At 40.3% G+C, this 26,496-nt stretch overlaps 1 protein-coding gene across 2 annotated transcripts in view; it reads left to right on the top strand.

Moving 5' to 3' along the window:
- The first annotated feature begins 4,789 nt into the window (after positions 1–4,789).
- The window catches only part of cntn3a.2 (contactin 3a, tandem duplicate 2), a 36,872-nt gene continuing 15,165 nt past the window's right edge, over positions 4,790–26,496 (top strand). For both annotated transcript variants that reach the window (XM_039800740.1, XM_039800741.1), the window contains exons 1-13: positions 4,790–5,309; positions 7,809–7,946; positions 8,827–8,962; positions 12,431–12,606; positions 14,289–14,384; positions 14,637–14,840; positions 15,693–15,795; positions 16,124–16,308; positions 17,171–17,307; positions 18,417–18,546; positions 19,069–19,219; positions 19,558–19,685; positions 21,920–22,089. In XM_039800740.1, the coding sequence (XP_039656674.1) occupies positions 7,892–7,946; positions 8,827–8,962; positions 12,431–12,606; positions 14,289–14,384; positions 14,637–14,840; positions 15,693–15,795; positions 16,124–16,308; positions 17,171–17,307; positions 18,417–18,546; positions 19,069–19,219; positions 19,558–19,685; positions 21,920–22,089 (1,671 nt within the window). In that variant the 5' untranslated portion in view covers positions 4,790–5,309; positions 7,809–7,891. The remainder of the gene's footprint in view (positions 5,310–7,808; positions 7,947–8,826; positions 8,963–12,430; positions 12,607–14,288; positions 14,385–14,636; positions 14,841–15,692; positions 15,796–16,123; positions 16,309–17,170; positions 17,308–18,416; positions 18,547–19,068; positions 19,220–19,557; positions 19,686–21,919; positions 22,090–26,496) is intronic.

Below are 26,496 nucleotides of genomic sequence, written 5' to 3'. Positions count from 1 at the left end.
GTTGAATCAACACCTTTGACAGCCTCGAGCACAACTGTCCATCATGAGCTTCACCAAATGTGTCTGTATTTTGTTATTTTGCCCAAATGGATTCATTTAGTGCTGCAACTGTTAGTATGCCATTTTAATCAATTTGTCATTGTTTGGCCTTTTTACTGCAATCAATATCTCATTGTTGTAGTCAATTACTTGAATTACCTTTATATCATTAATGCACAATGCAACTGTGGTAATGATCATTAGCATAGCCTCTGTTGCACACAGAGGTCTTGTAAGTGCCGGTAAATTATGATCCAGATTATAACCACATTTTCAATAAACGAAAATAACTAACTAGAGGAATGTGTAAAATAAATGTGGACTAATGCAAGTACACAGGCACCAAGGGACAAATGTTGAGTACAGGGAATCTTACCCACTTGTCACAGCTTCCAATTTCTTGTAATCAATGTCTCAAAGTATTTTCAATATTCATATTAAATATAATAATTCATGGTAAATGCTACATACAGCACCTTTACTGTTATTTGATGGAATTGACAAATGTAGGTTATATCGAGGTCACATCAAACTTATGAAAAATCCAGGTTTTAATTCAAGGTATTTTATATGCGATCCCATGCTTATGAAGATTAATGAATAGTTCTTTTAAATTAGATATTACCTATGAGGATCCATAGCTATAGATGGATAGATGGAGGGAGAGAGAGAGAGAGAGAGAGAGAGAGAGAGAGAGAGAGAGAGAGAGAGAGAGAGAGAGACGGTGCATCTCTGTGCTGAATTTACTGGACTCACCCCAGGTCAGACCTCAAAAGCTGGTTTCTAATTGCAGGTCTCTTCTGTAGCCAAGCAAAGTTTGTATTGGCCTACAGCAGGATTTATTTCAAAGTAGATCTTTCCTGTCATTAGCCCCTAGCAAGGCCTCCCTATCAGCAGCAGTAAAGAGTAAATTCTTGAATGCCTAAAGTAATGGACCTCCACAGTCATGGAATTGCAGTATGCAATAAAAGGTATGTTGGCCCATTAGTCTTCTATGCAACAGCCTGGCTAATGAACTAAGGCTACCAGAAATGTAAAAAAGAAACTAACAAAAGAAACTTACTGAGTCAATACGAGAGAGAGAAAGAGAGAGCATCCCTACCAGTGTCTGTGTGATATATTTAAGTGAACTGCAGACAACATCCAAATTGTTTTAGATTGACAACCACATAGCTGAGCGATGTGTATGTTCAGATAACGGGTGTAAAAAAGGATGATGATTTGTGGTTTTGTGAAAAATTATTACAACAAAAGTGAAAGGGATGCAAGTTTACATATCTGAAGCAATAGCTGTTAAATTGTTCATGAAATAATGAAGTAGGCTATATAGTGTTTCCTCCAGTCCTGACAAATTACTTACAAGTGACAAATTGCCTTCCATTTCTACCTCTGCGTGTGTGTGTGTTTTCGTGCGTGTGTCCTCTTCAAATAAGAGCCTCCACTTCCCAGTCTTCAAATGCACGCATTTTCCCCACAAAGCCTGAGGAATTTCTGTCAGGTGTGCAGTCAGGAGTTGAGCAATGTTCTGTGATGAAAAAACATCATAATTAACATCTTAAATCCCATTTGAAGTGTGTGCATTTGAGATTTCCTCCGCTACTTGGTGTGAAATTGCTGTTTCGCTGTCTGTTAACCGAGCTGCAGAGTTAGCAAATTAAGCGGTGCTGTTTTCCTCTGTAAAACTGGGTTAAACATGGGGGTCGCTGCATTGTGTGATAAGCACAGATCTTGCAACCATTTGCACTTTTCTTTGTGCTCTCCCAAAATTAGACCAGCTAATAATACAGGAGCATTTACATTGCGTCCTCTGAATGGTTGAGAAATAAGACCTAATGACTTCTGCAGCTTAACACACATTTAGGGCACAATGCACACACACACACACACACACACACTGAAGAAAGTAATATCTTCAGGGGGTTGCTATTAAGATGGTTAATCCGTGGGCCTCAGGAGGAGCAGGATAAAATATTCCTGGAGGAACCTTTTTCACAACAAGCTCCTAGGATCAAGTGTATGAATAAATTACAGACATAATTAAAGGAAATGTCAAATGGCTGCTGTATGGAGCATTATTAACGATGCCCTGGCCATGTTGAAGGAACCTGGGCCTGAAATGAGGATGATCAATGTAGGTTTAATGGGGCCCCTAGTAGACTGAGGGACTATGGGACCTATTTTAATACGGTTAGGCTTCACTGAGGCCCAGTACACATAGACATTGTGGTGATGTACACAAGGGTAACATGACTGTGGTAGTAAAGAAGAGGGATTCACTATTTGTGAGTGAGTGAGGGAAAGAGAGAGAGAGACAGACAAAGAGGAATGAAGGGCAGCTGAGAGTGTGCATGAGAGAGGGAGGAAGAGAGTTGGAAGAGAGAGCAGTTTCTTCCCAGTCTTGTCATGGGAAATACATCCTTTCACCATTAACCAATGCAGTCAGCAGATGCTTATCAAAAAACAGTGAAACGTCAGCCTTCTGCAACTCAGTAGCAACCCAATTTCTTTCATTGGCGAATGCAGTTTTGAATTATAGTCAAGTTCAGTGAAGTACATTTTCTTTATAGAGCCCAAAATGGCGAATTTGTCTCAGAGGGCTTTACAATATGTACAACATACAACACCCTTCATTTATCCCTAGACACTCCATTCAGATAAGAAAATACAGAAACAGAGAGTGAAAAAAGAGAAACCTCAGGAAGAGTAACAGAGGACGATTCCCTCTTCCCAGATAGACAGACATGCAAAAGCTGACGTTTTTAGAGAGTATAGACAAAGGAAGCAGTTTTAGAATTAGATTTGTAGGTGTATAATGTAACAGTAGATAATCAAGTAAAGTAAATAATTCTGTAAATATTAACAGAGTTTCAGGCAAAATGTAAGTGTTATCAAACTCCTGTTAGAATAGTAGCATAAACAATTTTTTTTTTTTAAGTAGACATTTTGGCTTGTCATAGCACGGAAAGCACAAGTGTAACTAGTAACATTAACAATGGCTCCATTCTATTTAATACTAGCATCCTGAAACTGCCATCATTTTAATATTTCAAGATCAAGATTTATATCTGTTTTCCCTACTTTGACATGTCCCAATTTCAGTAAAAAGAGACAATTAAAAAGGGAGAAATGTCACCAATATTAATATCATCAATTTGTACCTGCTCCATTACATTTCCATAACAACCAGGTCCATTGTTTGTGGCAGAGTGGAAAACAGGTTCAGTTGTACCCACAACACTTCAGTCTCCTCCAATCACAAAACTAGTTTGAGTGATGTCACTCAGCCCACAAGCATGCCCCGCTTGCACACAAAGAAGAAACCACACTCACACATTTTCGAGTAATTTTAACACCCCACTCTGCAGCTCTATGTTTTCAGCATCTTGCAGCTCATGATATTGGTTGCCTGGTACATGTATGCTTCAGTCCCGATGGCTCTCACTGACCTCACATATTATAACTGGCAGCCACTCCTAGCTCATAAGCTCACACAAGCTGATTGTATGCTGCCTGCCTAGAGTGAAATGAACATCTTGCTGAAGAAAACAAGTGACTGGTAAAGAAAGTGACCAAGACCTATTTCTTGCAGGAGTTCGTTTTGGAGACTTTATGCCCCCTAGTGGTCAGAAATCTCTTAATGCTGCTTTAATACTGTCAAGCCAAGCCAAGTATTGGTGTCTTTCCTACATAGACTGTCCTGGCTAGCACCTGGGGTTTCTCATAGCAGCCCTGTCTCCTAAAAAATTACGTTCCAATACAATGAAAATGCATTTTAAATAATTTCTGAAGGAAACGTATTTTGTCCCGGATTATGTTTGTCTTTGATGTATAACAAATATGTTTCTAATCAAAGTCTGCGAAAGTCCATGAAGGGAGATCGGGGTGGATGGATGGGTCAAACTAACAAACTTTCTCCCAGGACACCGCTGTTCTTGTCCCATGTGAAACCAAAAGTCAATGTAGTTTACGTAACGTAACTTATGTACCAAACTTAAATTACGTAACAAACATACTTATTTTAACCCAAACCCTCATATGTTTTTAACCTAACCAAGCAGTTTCGTTTCAATTCACAACATTAACCAACACAACCAGACAGGGTTCAGAGAGTTTCTTTCATTTGTCTTTCTGAAAAGCGGAAATATATTCCTGTCTATATTCTTTAATTTTGCTAAAATGATAGCTAATTGCATGTTACTAGCCTACGGTTGTAGAGACCAATTTAACTTGAAGAAATATGGTTTGCAACTCAAATGCTGTGAGTTTGGTCTGGAGAATAGCTTATAGTGGTCAAATATTGCTTATTGCAGCTTTAATGTTCCACTTTTATGAGAAATTCTACATGCTTGCAAGAATTTTCACACAATTTTTCTGTGATTCAGTATCAACTTTGGTTCATGTTTTAATTACACTTCATGATCTGGACTAGAGTTTTTTTTTTTTTAATACTGTTGTTCTTGGCTATAGACATACAGTCTTTGGTGCACAGGCACCTATAGGCTGCATGTGGGCCAGGAGGACCTTACCAAATAAATGATGATCTACAAGTTAACCCTTTAGAAATCAGCTTGCTGCTTACTTTTTGCTGTCTAAGCTTGGGAGAAATGCCTTATAAAGAAAGAAAATACAAATGACCCTACTCCCCTAATAGTGGGTGAATCAGGCTCACTGTTTCTTCGCAATATTGTGGTCTGACGCAGGGGGGCGCAGTTTTCCGCCAGGTGCGTCTTCCTCCCTCCCGCACCTTCCTATCCCAGCGCTGCTGGTTCTGGCTGCTCCATCATCGCCTCTCGCTGCCGTACAGCCCACTTCTTCTTCGCATCGAGAGCTGACTTGATGCGCATAATAAATCATCACTACAAGATTCCCTTTCAAGCCCAATTTCAGACCTACGCGTTTTGGATTTGAGAGCGTTAACACAGGCGAGAGTCGAGCCTCTTAACTGGGGATGTTTCAAATGTGATTTAGCACGGCAAACAACGTGGGTGTTGTGTGTGCGTGCGTGTGTGTGTGTGTGTGTGTGTGTTGTTTTTTTTTTTGGTGGGGAGTGGAGGAGAAGGGGGAGAGCAGCGATATGAAACGCGTGTGTTTATGTCTCCTGCGTTACCCGTTATCTTTGACTGATCACCGGATTTTTCACCTGTATGAACGACCTTGCGATTGTGACCGAAATCTTTCCTAAAAGGGTTTCCATGGAGGATCAATCTGTCGCTTTTTCCGTGAGGGCTGAATTTGTTTTCTGCTGGTCTCAAGATATTTCAAGATAAGAGGTAAGACAAAAAAATAAATAAATAAATAGCCCATGAGCGCGCTTGACAATTGTGAACGTGCAGAAATAGAGAAAGCTACATTATTTACACAGTGATATTTATATGCTTAAATATGTATTCACTTTAAAAGGCGTCGGCCTGGCTTGCCTGCTGTCCGAATTGGCCCATCAATTTCTAATGCTATTTATTTGAAAATAATTGTTTAGGCTGGAGTAACGTGACGTGCCCTCCCAACTGCAGCCAATTCCTCCACTCCGGGTAGTCTGACTTTGGAGGGGCATGCATTCAGACACAGGCACTGTGCTATTTTGTTTTAAATAGTTGTTGTTCTGTGGCTTAGCCGTGCCTTTCTTTGTCAAACTGATGTAGAGATGGTGCTTCATTACTCATGTAGTGGTAATTTAGCCTCTAACTGCTCCTGTGGTTCCTACCTGGTGTGGTGCCATACACTGCAGCCTGGCTTCACCTCACCCTCTGAAATGTGTTGCTACATGCCAACACTAAAAAATCAGAATGTATGGTGCTGGTGTGCACAAAATACTGAAATGTATCCAAGTGTTGAAAAGGACCCTCTAAAGGAATTAGTAGGTAAAAATGCCTTCAGCAAACCTTGACAAGTGTCGCGACAATGATTGGCTGTATGCCTCCTGAGATACAGTAAGTGTAGAAGGTACACTCACACACACACACACACACACACACACACACACACACACACACACACAGAAAACCATTTCTACCCTGCACATTCACCAGGTAATTGCATACTGGTATGTCACAATGTCAGCTGAAATATCTGTGATGAATGCAGCGAAGGCCTTCAAGTAAGTAGGCTACACTCCCACTCTGCCAGCTGGGCTATTTGTTCAACCAGTGTGTTACTTGGATGCTGGTGGAGTGTGATGGAGGTGCTAGATATCGTGATTATACATTATTTAACCCAGTGGTGTCTTGATACAGGAAGGTACCCTCTGTGATTGAGAGTGTTTCACCCTGCAAAACGTCATTATCCATGAGTGCAAGCTGTGAGTGTGTTTGTGTGTTTGTGTGTGTGTGTGTGTGTGTGTGTGTGTGTGTGAAATCTTATACATTATGTACATGCAAACCACTGAGTGATCTGCTGTGTTTCATATCACTGACAGAATCCTGTAACATATTTTGCATTTGCAAATGATTTATTAGATCTGCATGGAGAAAAAGGAACACATTGCATCAGTTGATACAGTTGTGCCATCCCTGACAAAACCCCATTACAAATGCAAACCATAACATGCAAAGTCGACAGTAGTGTGATACCCACTGTACCTTCCACACACCAATCCTCAGTCCTGAGGTGCCAGCAGTTTGCACACTGGGGGCCTATCACTGAGGTATGGCATGCAGGACTCGTCTTGAGAGGAAGCATACCAATCCAATTTTGCAGACTTTGGGGGAAGAAAAAAGGCTGAGCAAACATGAAAGGTAGGGAAGAAAATTCTGGCTGAGACCCCACATGTCTGATTTGATATCCAGGTGGCTGATAAACAATTAGACCCTCCATAAGCAGTGCTCTGAACCAGGCTCGCCCCGGCATTAGGACACAAATGAGCCGCACATTCCGGCTTATGTCTTCTAAATGGAAAGCCAGTGTGTATGGAGCGGGGGTGTTATCCTAAAGTGAGTGTGGTGTGTAGGTAGGTATGTGTGGGTTGGGTGACATTTAGCAGATTGGTGTTATTATCTGTCTCTGCCCTTAATATATCTTGAGCACCTCTTGAAGAAATTTGTGATTCTGTGTTTGCGTTCATGTGCATGCTTTTATGCAGGTACACACTATTGTACACAGATCTGCATATACTACTCCAACCACGTGAATGTGTATGTGTGTGTGTGTGACTGCTCACTTAACTGTGTGTATGTTTGACATTTCATAATTGCATAATTTCTCGCTTAGTCTCCTGCAAGAAGTGGTTGCATCACAATTTGCAGCACATGCTACAAGCAGGCAGACACTTGCCCTTGATTATGGACCTGGGTGGAATGGTTTCTCATCAGGCTGTCTTGATTCACCGCAGCATGTGGGGAGACACATGCTGCTGTGGGTGAATCTAATTGATTGGATGGCACCCAATTCCCAGGTCCAAGTCTCCTCAGGCAGCCAGAATAAATCCGTCCAAGTAAAGGATGAGCTTAGGCGTTGGTCGTCCCCCCCTAATAGATTGGCATGGGCTTCTTCCCATATGCCTCTGGTATCACGCTCAGACATCTCTGGGTGCAAGTTGCCTGAAGCTCAGGGCACAAAGGGAGGATCTTCACTGATCAGAAATGTGAGAATGGACAGAAGTAATGAGACGCATCCTGCACCGAACTCCACATCCAATTTGATCGTAGTTATAGTTACACTACTAAAATATAAACTTGCCCTGTCTTCTCCTGATGGGTGAAGACATAATTTTGAAAGTGGGATGAAAATATCAGGGGTTGGCGAGTTGTTTTACAACAAAATTCTGGTTCAAACAGGTCAAGCTCCCCTCTCTCGGAGAACAAGAGTGCCATTTCGAAGCTTATTGGATGAAAGTCTCATTTGCCCTTCGCTGCCAAAGATGACGTTGCCATGGAAACAGCTTTTACTGTTATCAATCATCGACTGTCTAGCAGGTAAACCACCTTTTTATATGAGTAATGATTCTTTCACGTTTGGACATTTACAGTTGTGGAATGATGGCTCAAGAGCCGAAAATCATGTCAGTGTCAGAGATGATAGGATGGCCCCGGTTTAAAGGGACACTCCTCAGTATTGACTTCCATTCACAACACAGACACAATGCTCTCAATCTTCCTCTTTACGACTGTGATTGTAACCTGATGAAAAAGCATTTGCTGTTGTTTCCTTGTCTTTTATCATATTTTCCGTGATTTAATTAACATAAAACGCAGACCAAACATATTTATCATAGGGTTTATGTTCACCAAGAACAGAGTCCAAGGATGGTTCCTATAAAGTCAAAACACACATTTATTGACATATATTGTACAACAATTTACCAAGAAATGATTATATTTTATCATATGTAAATGCAGTTGTTTTTAAATACTGGAAAAGCAACATTTCTACTTTTAAATTCACAGGAATGTAGGAAAGCTTTTTTGCACACCTCTTTTGTCGGGCAGGTGCGTAGGATATGATCAAAAGTAGCAGATCAAAAAGTTTTATCTGATGAAGGTCTGAGACCGAAACGTTGTATTTTTCTTCTAAATAAATTATTGCTTGCGTAATGGTCAGTGTGCAGGATTTTCTCTAAAAATTCACAGGAATGGCATCCTGTTAATATTATTTAGCTTATTCTTTTGGAAGAACCTGCACTTTGCAACATCTCAAGAAATCGAGTAACTTCCCATGTTTAGTAACGTCCAACCTCCCATTTTGATAGAGCCTCCCTGTTAGACCAGGATATCCAATTTCCTCCAGAAGTACAGGGAATTATGGTGGCCGAACTCTGCTATCAAAATGCTCAGGCTGTTACTGTTTCTCTGACAGATTGTCTGGACAGTGGATCATACCATGGTCCAAAATGGAGGATGGAGCCAGGTGACTTGTTCATTCCTGTCGACTCCATAGAAGAAGAAGCTACTCTGACCTGTGATGCAAAGGGAATGCCACCTCCTCAGTACAGGTAAGACCACATCCAAATGAAGGTGCGTGTGTGTGTGTGTGTGTGTGTGTGTGTGTGTGTGTGTGTGTGTGTTTGTGTGTGTGTGTGTGTGTGTGTGTGTGTGTGTGTGTGTGTGTGTGTGTGTGTGTGTGTGTGTGTGTGTGTACGATAAAGATGCGGCTCATTATTTGAGATTTATGTTTACTTTTAACTATTAAACTACGACAAAATCACTAATCCCAAAATCAGTCTCAAAACTCAAAGCTCAGAATCAGCAGCACTCTTTCATCACTGTAAGCATTTTCTGAGGTGTCAATGTCACAAGAGGACCACAAAAATGTAAAGTACTGTCTGTGATCAGTGCAGGGAAAATAACTTATGGATGTACTATATATGTATATATTCTGTATATACATATACGTATATGTGTATGTGTGGTGTACATAGATACATACATATTACTGTTTGCTTTGCAGTTACCATTCATGTAGGGCCCATTTCACTCATTCACAGGACTGTATATAAGGATTTATAAAGATTTATCACATGGAATAGGCAGGTGCTTGCTCCCATTTTCTCCAAATTAGACTGAAATGCACACAGACAGTCTGAGCAGTGGCGTCATTATGGCTTTACTAATTCATATTGACTAACACGCTGCCAATCTGCCTCTTGTCTCGCCTGAAATTATCTTAGCGACACACGTGTAGCATCTTAATGCATCTTAAATCTCCTCTTAGAAAACACTGTGAGACCAATGCAGGTTGCTAGACACCAGTTGGCACCAACAGGCATTGATTGCAAGTGTCTTTGGCGTTCACCAGTGGACTTACTGCGACACAGCCAGCACAGACAAGCTGAAAGATAGTGGTGAGGAGTATGTACGCTCATTATTTCAGGCTTTTCGCATTCCCCGCCTAAAACCAGCTATTTCCATGTACTGATTAAAGGTGAGATGAGCATGTTTAACGTGGTGTCTTGTCAAACTGGCTGTGCTAGGCTCTGCAAGCTCTCAGCACCTCTCTGGCTTCTCTCTTGAAGTGTAAATAGAATCACGCTGCTCCCTCCCCCATCCTCTCTTTTCTCTTTTCTCCTTTCCTCTGTCAGTCCTGTCACTCACAAAGATGAGACTTTTGTAGTATGCACACTGTGGCAGCATAATAACTCATAGGAGAAAAACAAATATTGTATGGAAAAGCATCTTCTCCACAGCAGGTCATAAAAGTGATGCAATTTAAAAAAAACAACAACATCTAAACCTAACCTTTACTTGACCTGAGGTTTGAAGCCTGTGGGCTCAGGGCTGTAGGATGATTCAAAATGCTTGAGTTTGTCTGTGGTCAGATGTTCAGACAACATGTGTTCCCAAAATGAGTCTCAAGCAGAGTAATTCAGTTTTTGAGTTGGTATTCAATCACCTGCCAATGTTCAGGGCACCACTGAACAGCAAAGGCACTTCAGAACAGGTCAAAAAGAGGTGAAAATGGTGACTGTGGGATAAAGAGCTGAATGCACTCCAGTGGGCACAGACACCTAACCACACACATACACAAGTATCACTATATCTGAGCCAACCCTGTAGGTATTTATCATACAGACAGTCTTTCAAACTGTATAGCCTTACGAAGTAGGGTTAACTGCAATACATGCAGAAACACAGCTATCAAGTGTCAAGAGTTTGGCAGCAAGCACTTACTGACACATAGTGTTTTGTATATTCTTTAAAAATTGGAGATTATTATCATTTTGGAGGTTAGACTCAAATACTTTTTGGACATTTGGCCAATATGGCCTCCACGTCTTTCATTTCCACTTAAGAGAAGTAGAATAGCAAAATGTGTCAGAAGGAAAGTAACTGCCATTTTCTGTGCTTTGAGAAAAATGATGGAACATTCTTGAAAAGAGTTCTGTCCTTAAACCCATCAATGCTCTGTTTTTAAATAACATTTAAAAAGAGATAGAGTGTTGTGGTGGCAGGGAAAGAAAGTATTTTCGTTCCGAATAATGGCACATGAATAAATCAATGAATTAAAGTGCTCATATTATGCTTTTTGGCTTTTTCCCTTTCCTTTATTGTGTTATATATCTTTTTTGTGCATGTTATAGGTTTACAAAGTGAAAAAGCCCAAAATCCACCCTAAAGGGACTTACCATCTCCAAAAGAAAACACTGTTCACAAACTGCACCAAACAGCTCTAGCCTTCACTTCCGTGACAAATGTGCGTCACTTTGTAACACACGTTATAATGCTCGCCTAGCTGCTAGCCGTGGCACGCCCTCATACTCTGCTTCTGACTGGCTAGTTATCCTTACCTAGCTACTGCACATGTGCGACTCCCAACAAAGATAGAACAGAAGTGAGACGCCTCACTCAGTAGCTGAAACAGAGAGCTCAACACACAGGGTGAAAAGAGGAGCTGCAGCAATGTGCAGTACAACAAAAATATGGTGCTTTTTGAAAATTACACCATGTACACCTATTCTGGTACAACCTCAAAATACAATTATGAATCTGAAAAGGAGCATAATATGAACACTTTCACCTCTTCAACCTCTGCTTCATTTATTTAGCATAATCTGAAGCATTTTTTTTATTCCCACACTTAGTGCTAAGTGTGGGAAAGATGTAATAGAAGGGGAAAAGGAGTGTAAAATGTCTCCTTTGTTACATCAGTCCACTGTTACCTCTTGCCAAGTGTTAATGTTTTGTCCTAATGAGAAGTCAAAAGTGGAATAATGTCACATTATGTAAATATAATGTGACAGAGAAGAGGTGATTAAGGTTAAGACTGATGATGATATCTAGGATGGCTTCTAAAACCTTTATCTTGTGCTTCCCTTAAATAGCAGAAGACAGCTTTGTGTATGATACTCTAAGATTAAACTTTAATGATCCCTGCGGGGAAAATGGGATCACTGCAGCAGCAAATAGTGGTAGAGCTAAATAAAGAAAAATAGAATAGAAACAGAAACAGAAAAATACTATATAAATGAGAAATGTGCATTTTAAGGGTAAAATAAACACGTAACCAATAACACTAGAGCCATAATGGATTACAGAATTACTAGATTACAGGGACAAAACAATATGCAACAATCATGAAATGTGCAGAATATGATAGAAGCATGAAATCATCAACAACACTTTAGCAGTTTTATAAAAAGTTTTTGTCAATAATATAGGACTGTAAATATCAACTGTCATGTCCAACTCTTCATGACTTTAGAAAATGCTTTTGTTTGAAACTTTGGAAAGTTGAAGTACTGCAGGAAACAAATGAACCGTAAGATTAATGCTGTTCATGCTTCAACCTGTGAGCCTGTGAATTCCTCGAAACCAGCACAAATGTACAGTATATTATTCTGACTTCAAGTGAGTTACTACAGTGAGTTGTGTTCTCCACCCGCCTCCTGTCAGACCACCTTGGTTGGTAGAAAGAAATGGACGGTGCATTTTTCCAGGGACTGATGGTGTCTTTGCCCTCACAGATGGTCATTGAATGGGACTCTCATAAATCTGAGCCTGGATCGCCGGCGGCGTCTGTCTGGGGGCAACCTCATTATAAGCAGTCTGGACCGCTACCAGGATGTAGGGATGTACCAGTGCATGGCGTTCAACACTGTAGGAGCTATCCTCAGCAGGAGAGCAAGTCTGCAGTTTGCCTGTAAGTTGAAGTCTGTGTTTGTAATTTTTTATTAAGAAATAGTATGGAAGTGTAACTGCGCTTAGCAAATAATGAAGCCACACACTGAACTAGGTGGGTGATATTTGCAAAATTTATGAGTCCTGCAACTTTGAAGAAACATTAAATGCTGGAGTAACATGGGAGCAGTTTGAGTGTGACGACTTTTCTTTAATGACTACTTCACTTTTCGTCGCTTAGCTCAATCAAAAGTCATTGTTTATTGTTTTTATTGGATGTACTCTGGGGTAGAATAGTGTATAAAGAATACCTCAGTAAGGATTTTAAACCGTTTACTTTGACTGGAACATGATATGCCGGTACTGTTATGAAATGTAATGCAAATGAATAAAATAAACAGTGCAAACATTTGCTTTGAAAGACTGTACATAATACATTGTGATTTCTCTCGCATCATATATTTGGTGGTGAAATCAGCAAACGTCTCAAATGAATAATATTTATATGCTATTCATTAAGGCTTCTATTCATCAGGTCGCAACTAAACATCTTTTCACACCTTCTCTGGGAGGTATCTGGCCATGCAGATATTTTTGGTTGTATTTGACATGCTTTTAAGATAAGCACTGACATAAAAAACTCAAGAACAATGAGTGTTAGCAGAAATAATATATTGGTTACGCTGGATAATCTACACACCTCACTGATGAAAGGTTTTCTCATTTTCAACTTTAAATGAAAATCGAAAACTTTGAAATTGATTAAGCGAAGTTATTGGATTATACAGAGTACCTGTCACATACCTGCATAGCTGAATACAACCAGAGGTGAAATATGCGTCTTTTTGTTTTTTGTGCTTTTTTCAAACGTCTTTTTATTAAAGCATACGATTTAACATACATTCTGAGAATCTTTTTTTACAACTAATTCAAAAAATCAAATAAACAGTAAACTCAAAGTGGTACAACATTAAAACAGGACAAGTAACAACAATACAAAAACGATGGGAAGAACACCACCAGGCTGACCACGATCCCCAACACTATCCCAACCCCCTATCCGCCCGATTAACCCCTCCCCATGTACATCCACCCTCCCTCGCAGAGACGATCCTTTCACTTTTAACATGCGCTGGAAAACATATGTAATAGTAGTGCTATTATGTGGTTTTTAGTTTGTTTTATCTCTCAGCATTATTTGGATGTGACAGCATAGAATAATAAGAAGACATAGTTACTTTAACATACTATAACCTAAGGTAGACCAAGCAACAAAACGTACAGTACGTCATGGTCTTCATCAATGGCTGAAGTATTTATTTTAAATACTTTCTTTAGTGTTTTCAACCTTTTCTTGTTGTTTTATGGCCTTGGTTTGGATTGCAACATATCCCGTCATGCCATGCTCATGTGGTTACTCATCTTTCATAGAAATTAACACAACTAGAGTTATGAAATGCACTGTATTTGTGCTTTACAAAAAACCTCATATCAACCAGCTCCTCTCTCTCTCTCTCTCTCTCTCTCTCTCTCTTTCTCTCTCTCTCTCTCGCTCTCTCTCAGGCATAGTATAAATGCAGTTCCCATGACAATTTCCTTATGAGTTTGTGTCAGTGTTTTGCTGAAAGCTTTTGCTCAGCTCTGTTCCACTCTGATATGTGAGATCCTGCGGTGATCTTTCTTTTCATTTTTTGTTTCCCTTAGACCTGGATCATTTCAAAGTCCACACCAGAAGCGCAGTGTCTGTCCGTGAGGGACAAGGAGTGGTGTTGCTTTGTGGAACGCCCACTTCCTCAGGAGGTAAAACCTTCATCAACTCCAACAGTTCTTTAAAGTTCTCATGTTTTGACAAGATGAAAATCTAATCTTGTCACTATTGTTTAGCCTTTTTATAATCACATGTAATACTTTTAATCACATTTAAAGGGTAACTTTCTTTTTTTCTTCAACCTGGACCATATTTTCCTGTTCTTTTGACTGATGGGAAGGACAGTCTTTGACTACTATCAAGTTAAATGGTATCCATGATTAGCTCATATGTTTGTCTTCCAGACCTTACGTATGCATGGGTCTTCAATGAGTACCCATACTTTGTTCAACAAGACAATCGGCGTTTCGTCTCCCAGCAGACAGGAAACCTTTACATTGCCAAGGTGGAGCCCTCTGATGTGGGTAACTACACTTGTGTCGTGATGAACAGCATCACAAAGGGCAAAGTTCAGAGCTCACCCACGTCTCTGATCCTCAGGACAGATGGTAAGACGCAGCTCACGGCCATGATGTGACAAGTGTGCCTTTTCAGCCATGTGTTAAGGACCTTTCCTTTCAAGGTGGCTTTAATCATCGTACTTGCATGAGTGCTTTTGCCTCGCTGTAGTTGAGTCACCAAGTGCTAATGCTTGTAAGTAAATAGTTGTTGCTCAATGTAGGCCAGCAAACAAAGCACCCAAATCTGTTCTTTGCTGACTTGGCTTTCCTATAATTCGCATTCCCTTTAAAAGCTTTCCCTGTGCTTTCACATGAATTTTCAAGTCGGTTTTCTTTGGTCCGTTGTTCTATTCTCTTTTACGCCTTCATAGAAAGAGTGAATAAAGATTGCCTTCGAATGAATTAAACATAAGCCATACATCACTGGACCATTACATTGAGTGTTCTGGTGGCTCAACCAGTTAGTTGCCACTCAGTGTACTATACATGTAACTGCATAAATTTAAATCCCATTGCATTGCTTTCTGATCCTGGCCTTGACTGTCTTAAATACTGATAGAAACAATAAAACACCAAAGGTTGGGAACTGCCCACTCAAGCTTTGAAATAATAGATAAACAGCCATACTAGCTGGAAAGACAATATTTCAAATTCTACTGTCTATTCCACCAAGAGAAGATTTAAATTATTCCTTGCTGGTATTTCACTGCACTCTGGCGACTGCACATTTAAGTGATGTACTACTTTGAGTTTACCCATGAGAGAATGTTTGCTTGTGTGTCTTTTATTTTTCCTCTGTTAGTTTTACAGTGCTATTGTTTGGCCCGTAATGCGAGCCATATTGCTTGTAAGTCATGAATAATGGACGACTGAGCAAGTTCTTGTGCTTGCTCCTCATAGGAGTGATGGGTGAATACGAGCCGAAAATAGAAGTTAATTTCCCAGACAATGTACCCGCCGCAAAAGGATCAACAGTTACGCTGGAGTGTTTCGCCCTTGGGAAGTAAGCTGGATTCCTTCAAGCATGTTTTCAATCTTGTGCTGTCGTTCATTCCAGATTTCTGGATTTCTATATAGTAAAGTTACTGTGGCAATTATATTTCTTAGAGTGTGGCATAAAGCCATGATAGGTCTGAAACCCACGAAACCCTGGGTTAACTCTAAACCATTCATCCGCCAAATAAATACAGTGAAGAATAGGCTTTTTAAGCTCCATCAAACACTATTGCAGTAGTATTACAGAGACCTGCAAAGTGATGCGATAATCTTACAATTTTTACAGAGCTTGAATCAGAATCTCCGCTGAGGTTTTCTTCCTCTGTCTCTTCCAGCCCTGTCCCTGAAATCACCTGGAAGAGGGCTAACGGCGTTCCCTTCCCCAGCAAAGTCAAAATGAAGTACTCGAATGCTGTGCTGGAGATCCCCAGCTTTCAGCAGGATGATACAGGAGGATACGAGTGTGTGGCTGAGAACAAGATGGGCAAGAACACAGCTACTGGTCGACTGGCCTTTTATGGTACTGAGACTTTTGTTTGGCTTGCTAAGAGCATGACAACACAAAACATGTTACTAAACTATTACGAATTGTGTAAGATCTTTGCTGTTGATGTTCCATTCATCCTGTTATCGATTTAATGCTGTTGCTGTTATATGTGACATCAAGAATTTGTTTAAATGGTTAAGGTTAAGAGTTGCTTTTTTGGTAAAATGATAATTGTTTTTAGCATTTAACGTTTTAGCAGGTCATTGTTATATACACAGCTGGGAAAAAAAGTCATTACTTTCCTCCTAAAGAATTTTTTTTAATGCATTTTTTATATTTTGAGGTTCTTGGCTTACTTAACCCCCTATGACTTTGTCAGAGAGGGAAAATGACACTTCTGAAATTGGAATTTACGGTATGTACTGTAAAGTGCCTACGAAGTGAGCTGTGCTTATTATGAGCACAACACTCTACCCATGAAAAGCCCTGAAAAGCTGTAAATATGTAAGAGGTAAGATGCCAGGGAGTTGTGTGCTAGATGTTTATTATACACAGAATTAAGGTGACAGGTTGGGGTGAGCGGTGATGTCGGGTGCACTTCAGCCGTCATGAGAGCTTCCTACTTTGTGGCGCTGTGTTTCGTGCCATGGGCTGCTGACACATTTTAAGTGATTAAAGTGAGTGATACCCTACGTTCACTTCTCGCTCCTCTTTAAAGACAAACCCAACGCTTACTCATTTCCAATTATTTGAGCTGTCAACCTACACATGCTTTCTTTTTCCTTTATTTTGGATGCAGAATATTTTGTGAGATAATTCTGCTCCTACAATACAGATACAAAAATAAATAAATAAGTCCCCCTGGTTTCACCTCAGTTTATTTCTGTTCCCTCAGCCAAGCCTCAGTGGATGCAGGCCATGAAGGACACGGCCCAGGCCATAGAGGAGAGACTATACTGGGAATGCCGAGCCAATGGCAAGCCCAAACCCTCCTACACGTGGCTGAAGAATGGCCAACAGCTACTCTCAGAGGTAAATTAGTGCCCGTCTCCTGCCACTTACCAATGTTTCATTTGAAAGACTTAATCCTCAGCTTCAGCTCGTCCTTTCATTTTAGAGAGCCTGTCGTCCAACACATGGCTGTTTTTCAGAGTGCAATTTAGAGTGAGATGAGAGAGGAGTGTAAACATCTTACTGAGGTGTGCCAGTGATGAGACATGGATGTAACTGTCTCTTATTCTGCTCTACCTTGGCAGATTACACAGTCTTAGAGAGTGGATCAGTGTAGTCCCTAGGAAATTGCTCCATTTCATTTGAAAGGAGTCAGTGGTTGTTTTTCATTATTCATGGTGCATGTTTTAGCTCCTCCAGATTTAGGGACAATGGGTTTAATCCATTGTGAAATACACTGTATATAGCTGCACACCTTATCCCAGACCACCAGGGAAATGCATAGCTTCAAACTTGACTTTAACATGTTGCTGTTGCTTTATTTTCTTAGTAGCATTTGATACCGCTCAGGGCGTGGCTTCCGCAAGTATGACCTGTCTGAGGTATTATTAAAAATACCTTTTTTAAATGTCATTCTTTAATTTGATTTTTTAGAATATATTCACTGTTGCAAGATTTGAATATCATTGTCCTTTTTAACATTAAAAGGGCAGTATTGTCTGTTTTCATTGTTTCAGTTTCAGTGTATGGCTCATGATGAGCATACTGTTCTTAAATTCAATGCAAACACCTTACATGTAGCACCTCAAACGAAATCTATTCAGGTTAAATTATTCATCAAAAGTGTCTGATGATGCATGCATATGTGGAATAAAATTCTTTTTATAACAGGGCCCTTAATTTAGGCACACATACACACAATCTTGCACACTCAGTTTTCCCTTCAGGATATCATTACACGCTGTAAAGACTGATTTACATGATGGTGAGAGCAAGCATATTTGGAAAACCAAAATGTCTGTGCACTGATTCATTCACTGCAACATAATCCTGATTTGATCTACGACCATTGACAATGCCTCTAACCCAACCCAATGCTTATTGAGCTTTGTCAGAGCGCGCTGAGCAAAGCAAAAGCTGCCTTTAAGTCTTAAGCAATAATTGCTTTTCTTTCATCTGTTTTTTCACAGGACAGAATCCATGTGGAGGACGGAGTACTGTCAGTGTCGGAGCTGACACTATCTGACGCCGGCATGTACCAGTGTGTGGCTGAGAATAAACACGGAGCAATATATTTTGCTGCTGAACTAATGGTTTTAGGTAGGATGGCATTTATCTCTGCCTTAAATCCTTGTTGGCAAATAATCTTAAAGGTCATCTTACTGTCATTCTTAAAGGTTGTCTGGATTATCGGATAATGGGGTCAGCGAGGAGGGTTTTGTGGGGCCAAACACATTTTAAAAATTATTTTCCCCTTCATGATATCCTGATTTACATTGATGTTAAGGTGAGGATGGTGTGGTTGATAGGGTTTGACAATAAACATGATTCATTTATTTTATTTTATTTTTTTACAGTTAAACCAATTAAAAGATACACGCTTGTTTGTATTCAGATAGGCTTTCCTCGTAAATCCATTTTCTACAAAGAAAATGAAACAAAAAAATCACCAGCAGAGTGATTTGATTTGATTTATTTTTTCTCCATCACAAATGTTTCAAATGTCTATCTCCATTACTTTACGATTTGATGATTTCCACAGATCACACAAAAGCCTGCTTCAAATGCCCTGTGAGATTTGCTGCAGTGTTGTACTAAAGTCAGTTTACTGTTTTCCATCAGCCTCTCCTCCAGACTTCACAGGGAACGTCCTCAGAGCTTTGCTCAAAGCCAAGGCAGGAACCACAGTGACTTTAGAGTGTAAACCCCAGGCCTATCCCATCGCCAGCATTTTATGGAAGAAAGGAAACCTGCCTATCCACACCAGTGACAGGTAATGACTGAACTGAAAATTGCTATATGTGTATCTGAAACCACAGCAAAAGGCTGATGGCTGTTCAAAGTAGTGATAGTAATAGAACTTAACCAATCCAGTATTTCTTCTGTTTAGGTATCAGAGCGGATGCATTATTCATCCCACATGTGCTCTTTTCATTTGGTGTAATTGATCAATATTTACTGCACATACACAAACTGCTCGATGTCTATGATGATGCAGAACACTGACATTTAGACAAATCCAGAATCAGAGTTTATATAATGATGAAATCATTTGTTTTGTTCTTGGAAGTTGGATTGCAAACTGCTGTCTCTGTATGTACACTCCTATAGAATCACACTTTCCCCAGATGGAACATTGAGGCTTGCTAACGTGAGCAAGTCTGATGCAGGCAGCTATACGTGCTTCGCTAGGAATAGATTTGGCATGTCGAGCACAACTGGACGGCTCCTTGTGACCGGTAAGTTCTGCTGTAAAATGGCAGAATGTTTGTGCATCCAACTTAGTAAGCAGAATTTATCGCTCAGTATAGATTAATGCAAGAGAGAGCTACTGTACCGCAAGGACTTGGAGTCAATAACTGGTGGGCAGAAAACATAAACAAACTTTATGATTTGCTCTGAGGAGCGTGTCAAAACTTTGGGATGTCTCTAATCTTTTCTTTTTTTTTCATATATTTTATTGGATACAGCATTCAAACAATATTTACAACATAGTACAATATAAGTCTGCATTTTGTGTTTTCAGAATGAACAATTCTTCACAAAAAATGTCCTTTTGTGGTTTGATCCCATATCCTTCCCTCCAACCCCCCTCCCCCCCCAGTAGCCAGTTAGACACAAAAAAGAACAAACAAAAAGGAATAAATAATAATAAGAAATAAAAATAAGTAAGTAAATCAATTACTAGACATACAGTATATGCGTATACACACATACGCATATGTACACACGCACATACATACATAGCCTATAGCTCTTAGAGAGCGAAATCAAGAAACAAATCAACAAATAAATAAAATAAATGAGTAAGTTAGGAGGACTGAGTGAACCTTAGAAAAAGGTTAGTAGTTGCTGACACCCAGGGCGCTGCGCCAGGTTGCCAGGGTTCATGGACCAGCAGGGTCTCAATTACACCTATAATGCAGCTGATTGTGTGGCGGGCAGCCAGTGAGGTATAGCGAGGTAGGAACCTATGCAGACAAATAGCGTACTACATATGTCAATCAGTGGTTTCCATTGAGAATAAAATGTATCAGTAGAGCCTCTGAGAGTAAACTTTATCTTCTCAAGTTTTAAGAAAGACAGTGTGTCACATAGCCAGGCTTTAAACGACGGTGGTAAGGGTGACTTCCATAGAGTCAGAATTTTCCGACGAGAAATTAGAGAGTAAAAGCAATAACATTAACTTGAGTTGTTGTCAATTTGAGCGTCGAAATATAGCTGCCAGAAGTTAAACAATTTGGGGCATGACCAGAACATATGGGTCAAATCACAAGTGGTCTGAGAACATTTAATGCATCCCTCGTCCGGGCCACACGGATAAATCTTGGCAAGCCTGGCCTTGCTAAAGTGAATATCCCATTCACTTTAAGTCTCTAATCTTGAGTGACTTTGCATAATTAAGAAACAGTTCTTAAATGTGTTTGGATAAATTTTTTTAAATGTCTTTTTTGTTTATTTAGTTATTTGAGGAGGTGTAATGGTTACCCAAACTCAATTGCGACTTGAAAAACAAACTCTTATCTTTCGGTTTAATTCTATTGAGTTGTTTTGCGCCGCTGCACTTGGAAGGTGTTGGAGAAAATACTTGATCATTGTTTTCCTCAAAGCAGTTGAAACAACCAATTTACAGCAACAAATGAAAGTGCCCTGAGTGGAGGCAATGAGGAGGTGTTACAGATGCTGTTATTGTCAAGCGTGTGTTTCCAGTGGAGTGATAGTTGAGTGTTCTCTTATTGGTTTTATTAATGTGCCCAACGCTATTGTCTGCCGCTGTAACCGCCAACGGCAGTTATCTTTTTAAATGGCTGGGGTATTTCTTTCAAGGCCATAATGCAGTCAGTGACACAAAGCCCTGACCCAGTCATTGATTATTACTTGCTTAAGAACTGAGGGGACACTTTTAACACGTGGTTGTCTTATCCCTCAACAGTCTATATAAGGTAAGATGTAAGAGTGCAAATCCTCTTCCTTTGTGCGGCACCTTCTTTATTTGATTCCAGCCGATTCATTATCTCGACTTTTGAAGCACAGCAGACTTAGCCAAATGATTGCTATTGTAGACTTTGAAGCAGCGCCCTTCATTTTTGTGCTGGATGCACAGAGCAGCCCATTACATGAAGTTTTATCTGATCCGCAGTGTATTGTAATTGCCATCAGGATTTCAGAAGATTATTCTAGCTGTGTCAGCTTGGAGTATTAGGCCATTTTAGTAGTGGCAGGCTGCGTGTTATCATATTATTCGACTAAGACTTTCATGAGGCCTTCCTTTATATAGATAATACTCTGCCTGTGACTTGGTGTATTACAGAGCATGTTCCTGTAAGTGTTGTCTCTCTATTGAGCCTCTTTCAGAAAATAATACATTACATTGCACATCTGGTTTTATCTCGCAATAAAAATGAAAAATGTTCTGTGTGAGAAGCTGCCACGTCAGAAATGACTACCTCCCACAAATTCTTTTCTGGGGCAGATCCGACCAGAATCACCCAGGGGCCAGTGGACATGGAGATCATTGTGGGCGAGAGCATCGTGTTACCTTGTCAGGTCGCCAGTGACCCCGTCCTTGACGTTTCTTTCTCCTGGGCCTTCAACGGACAGCTCATCGCCAAGGGAGACGGTCACTTTGAGCTAGTGGGTGGGGTGAGTGACCCGCAGTCATTCTTCCTCAGAACATGTGAATGGGCAGTTGGCACCTCTTCCCATTTTGCTTCACTTCACCCCTGCCATTAGTTAAAAGAGACAGCTTGTGGTTTGACGTTATGGTATTTCTTGGAGACATTTACTTTGGCTAGTTTTTTCTGAAATGGTTGTGATACCATCCTTTTTTTTGCAATTCTAAAAGTCTCCTCACAGGCATAATAAGCTGTGTGTAAATCTTTGGAAGGATGCACTATTAGATCATTCAGCCCCTCTAAGATTCCAATTGTACTTTTGTGAATGGGAACATGGCTATGCTACGTCAAAATACACTTCCTAAATAAAAACCGTCATGTAGGTAATGCAATAATTGCTCAGCCATTGTGACAGGTTGTCATCTTTTTCAGTACACTTCTCCTACTCAAGCTAAGCCTTCTGAAGTAATCTATATTTTAATACTTTGGCCGGTCTTGAATTCTTTTCAAATCCTACTTTGTCATAGCCTGCTGCACAGCTCCTCATGACAGAAAGGGGATACACATCATTAGAGGTGTCTTGGCAGAGCCCCAAATGACAAAACACTTTTTAGAGCAACCCTCACACCCTTCGAGATTACCATTCTTCCTGTGTGTGTTTGACTGACACAATGTTCTTATCTGAAAAGAGACTTCCCCAGAAATGCTAGAATGTCCCCAGTCCAAAGAGATTATAAACTTAACTCTGCTGCTTCAAGGAATCTAATTTCCCTAATTAAACCACGTTGGCTCTACTGCCACATTTCTCTGCCAATGCCAGTAGAACGATTTCACCACTAATTTACCATTTGCTGCTTGCGGGTGTTCTCTCGGATGAGAATCTGGGCCTTTTTCCCCTCTCCGATTGAGCAAAAACAGGCTGAACTCAATAGTAATAGCTTATTTGTGTAATTTATCTAAGGTCATGATGATGACTATGGAGGAAATATTTATTCATAATTCAAATTGAAAGTCCAAAGAGAAAACAAAGCGAGATCAAATTAAAAATATTTTTATTTTTTTTTAATTTTCCATTTGGCTTTTGGTCCGTGTACTTTTTCGTTCATTCGATTTTCATTTCATAATCAGACTTAAAAAACAAAAAACGAATGGTTATTTGATTTTCGTTTTAAAATACAACAATTGAAATCGAAATACAAGGCATTTTTTTCCTTTTCATGGTCAAAAGGGGATGGGAGAAATTAAAAATATGCTGTGATTTTCATTTTCTATTTCATATAACAAAAATAAAATCACTCGGAAATAGGAATGAAAAAAGGTTTGTTTTTTCATATTCAGAGACCGGATGTTGTCATTTCCAAGGCAACAGCGCCAGCCTAGCCTACCAGTGTTGCTTTCAGCCCAGGCTAAAATTACTTTGGAAACCTGTGCTCTTGATAATGCTTGGGGGGGGGATTTTATTTCATAATGCCACATGTATTTATTCCCCTCTCTCCCTGCCTCCCTCTGACTCTCTGTCTCTACCCGCCGCAGACAACTTCGCCCCAATCGAACCAGCTGAGGAAACAGACTTTCAGTTCACGGCTGTAACGTTACCGTTACGCCACCGTTAACAATCCCAAACGTTCTGTTGCTGATCTGGCAGAGAGTCACCGGCGGTTCGGGATCAGATCATGGGGATCAGACCTCCGGTGCTAGGTCTATTCTAATATTAGCTGCTGCTGCAGCTAGCTAGCAGATAGCCACCAGCCCTGTGACCTCGGTCCCCACGGTTCGCTCCCCGGGACTGACTGACTCTGGTCCGTCTGCAGAGCTGGCGTTACCCGCTCTAGCTGAGCTGGGAATCTGCCGCGCTCGTGATTTATTCATATTTTATTTTATTTGCAGATAGTGATATGCTATGATGCACTGATGTCAGGCAGGCTTGCTGCTGCTTTTAGTCTGAGTCTGTGAGATAACCAAACTTCCTTTAAATATAACGTGCATATAAATAGATGGAATAAATAAAAGTCCCTCGAAATACATAGTAAAACATACATGTATTTAGGCTATTGAACTATTATGACTAAAGCCTGTACTTCATGATCTATTTCATAGCCATATGTATATTTATGTAAAGGGGGGCAAAAAACGGAAGTTAGGCTACAGATTCCCTCAGCAGCAGCAGGGACATTCTAAAACGCTTAACGTGAAAAAGCTTAACTTTAATGTACCTAAACAATGATCAATCAAATATCAGTCAGTTATCAGTCAGATAACCATAACGACTTTTAGATTATATTTTTGATCACTGTTTATAAACAGTGATCAAAAATGAAACGCGTCGAAAAAGCTTAATGGTTAACCACGTTAAGCTTTTTCCTTACAATTTCCCTTAATGAAGCAGAAACCCTTAATGTCAGCTAACGTCCATAATAATTGTACTTTGGGTTAGATTTTTTAGTTTTTCAGTGGTTATGAGGAGCAATATGAGAGAGAAATTTGGTAATCCTTGATCATTGCTCATTGATCACAGAGCGGGTAACGCCAGCTCTGCAGAGTCAGTCCCGGGGAGCGAACCGCGAGGACCGAGGTCACAGGGCTGGTGGCTACCTGCTAGCTAGCTGCAGCAGCAGCTAATATTAGAATATTAGACCCAGCACTGGAGGTCTGATCCCCATGATCTGATCCCGAACCCCCGGTGACTCTCTGCCAGATCAGCAAAGCGGGGCAACAGAACGTTTGCTGGGATTGTTAACGGTGGCGTAACGGTAACGTTACAGCCGTGAACTGAAAGTCTATTTGCTCCGCTGGTTCGACTCTCTTCGGGCGAAGTTGCCTGCGGCGGGTAGAGACAGGGAGGCAGGGAGAGAGGGTAATAAATACATGTGACATTATGAAATAAAATTCCCCCCAAGGATTATCAAGAGTATAGCTAGGTTTCCAAAGTAATTTTGGCCTGGGCTGAACACTGGTAGGCTAGGCTGGCGCTGTTGCCTTGGAAATGACAACATCCGGTCTCTGAATATGAAAAAACAAGCCTTTTTTCGTTTCTGTTTTCGAGTGATTTTATTTTTGTTATATAAAATAGAAAATGAAAATCACAGCATATTTTAAATTTCTCCCATCCCATTTCGACAATGAAAAAGGAAAAACGCATTGTATTTCAATTTCAAATGTCGTGTTTTAAAACGAAAATCAAATAACCATTCGTTTTTTTGTTTTTTAATACCTGTTTATGAAATGAAAATCGAATGAACGAAAAAGTACACTGACCGCTTTTGAATTTAATATTTGGCTTTTGAATTTCAATTTAACATTGGCTTTTAATTTTCATTTAATATTTGGCTTTTGAATTTCAATTTAACATTGGATTTTCATTTGGATTTAATATTTGGCTTTTGAATTTCCATTTAACATTGCCTTTTCGTTTGGACTTGACACATGTCAATGTAAATGAGGAGGCGTGGCCCAAAGGCTGGTGGGAGGGTCTGAAACGAAAGGGGTGCAGAGGCACCTTATGAGCAGCAGGGGGAGCAGACTGCTAAGCGTCTGTCTGCAGCTTCACTACTAGGCTTGGCCTCTTGTTTCACATGATAGAAAATTATGATGTTGGTTAAACACAAACGACATTTCATGCAACAACAGTGAAGTTTTCATGTAGTTACTATAATTGGGCCCGTGTTAGTGAGGACTAGATTAGGACTGTATTTAAAGCTGATTCTGGTTCCCAACTTCACCCCAGGTGTGTCTGTTTAAAACATGGACTCAGACAACTTCTCTCTTTTGAGGTTTTATTTAATTAAGCAACAGTAGAAACATGGGTGTGGGTAGCTCTGCTTACGTGTGTTTGTGTGTGGTCAGATCTCGAGGACGCACAAACACACACAATCTCAACCTGATAGTCATCGTCCGAACTGCGACCTCTCCTTTTTCTTTCTCTCACTTTTTTCTCCGGGTGGTGCGTGCGGTGTGAGGTGCGTGTCCGTGCTATTCTCCAACATGTAGCCTACTGACAACAATCACTCCTGATTGACGGCCTTTTGTACAGCCCGTGTAGGTTACTTTTTCAGACTTCCAGCTAACAGCGGTGTCTGTGAGCATCACTGGCCGGCCAGCAGGGAGGCGATCCCGGCCGCCACCAGCTGGCTGTCCCGTCAGACTGAAGCTTCTGACAACATCGGAGAAAATGTAAAACTGTCCATATTCAAACTCTACACAGTTAATTTATTGCATAAAAAAGTCTCAATAGTGAATTTAGTGGTGGAATAGCAGATGAAAATTTGTTTGCTGCTGCTACTACGGCAAACTCCCAATCTAGATTATAGAATCGATTGCTTTTTTATAATTTCCATCTGCTATTTAGTTAGTTAGCTGGAAGTCTGAAAAAGTAGCCTACACAGGCTGTACAAAAGGCCGTCAATCAGGAGTGATTGTTGTCAGTAGGCTACATGTT

The sequence above is a fragment of the Perca fluviatilis genome, chromosome 5, assembly GCF_010015445.1.
Source record: "Perca fluviatilis chromosome 5, GENO_Pfluv_1.0, whole genome shotgun sequence".
Taxonomy (NCBI): Eukaryota; Metazoa; Chordata; class Actinopteri; order Perciformes; family Percidae; genus Perca; species Perca fluviatilis.
Note: the sequence above shows the minus strand (reverse complement) of the source record. Positions and strands in the feature narration are given on the sequence as shown.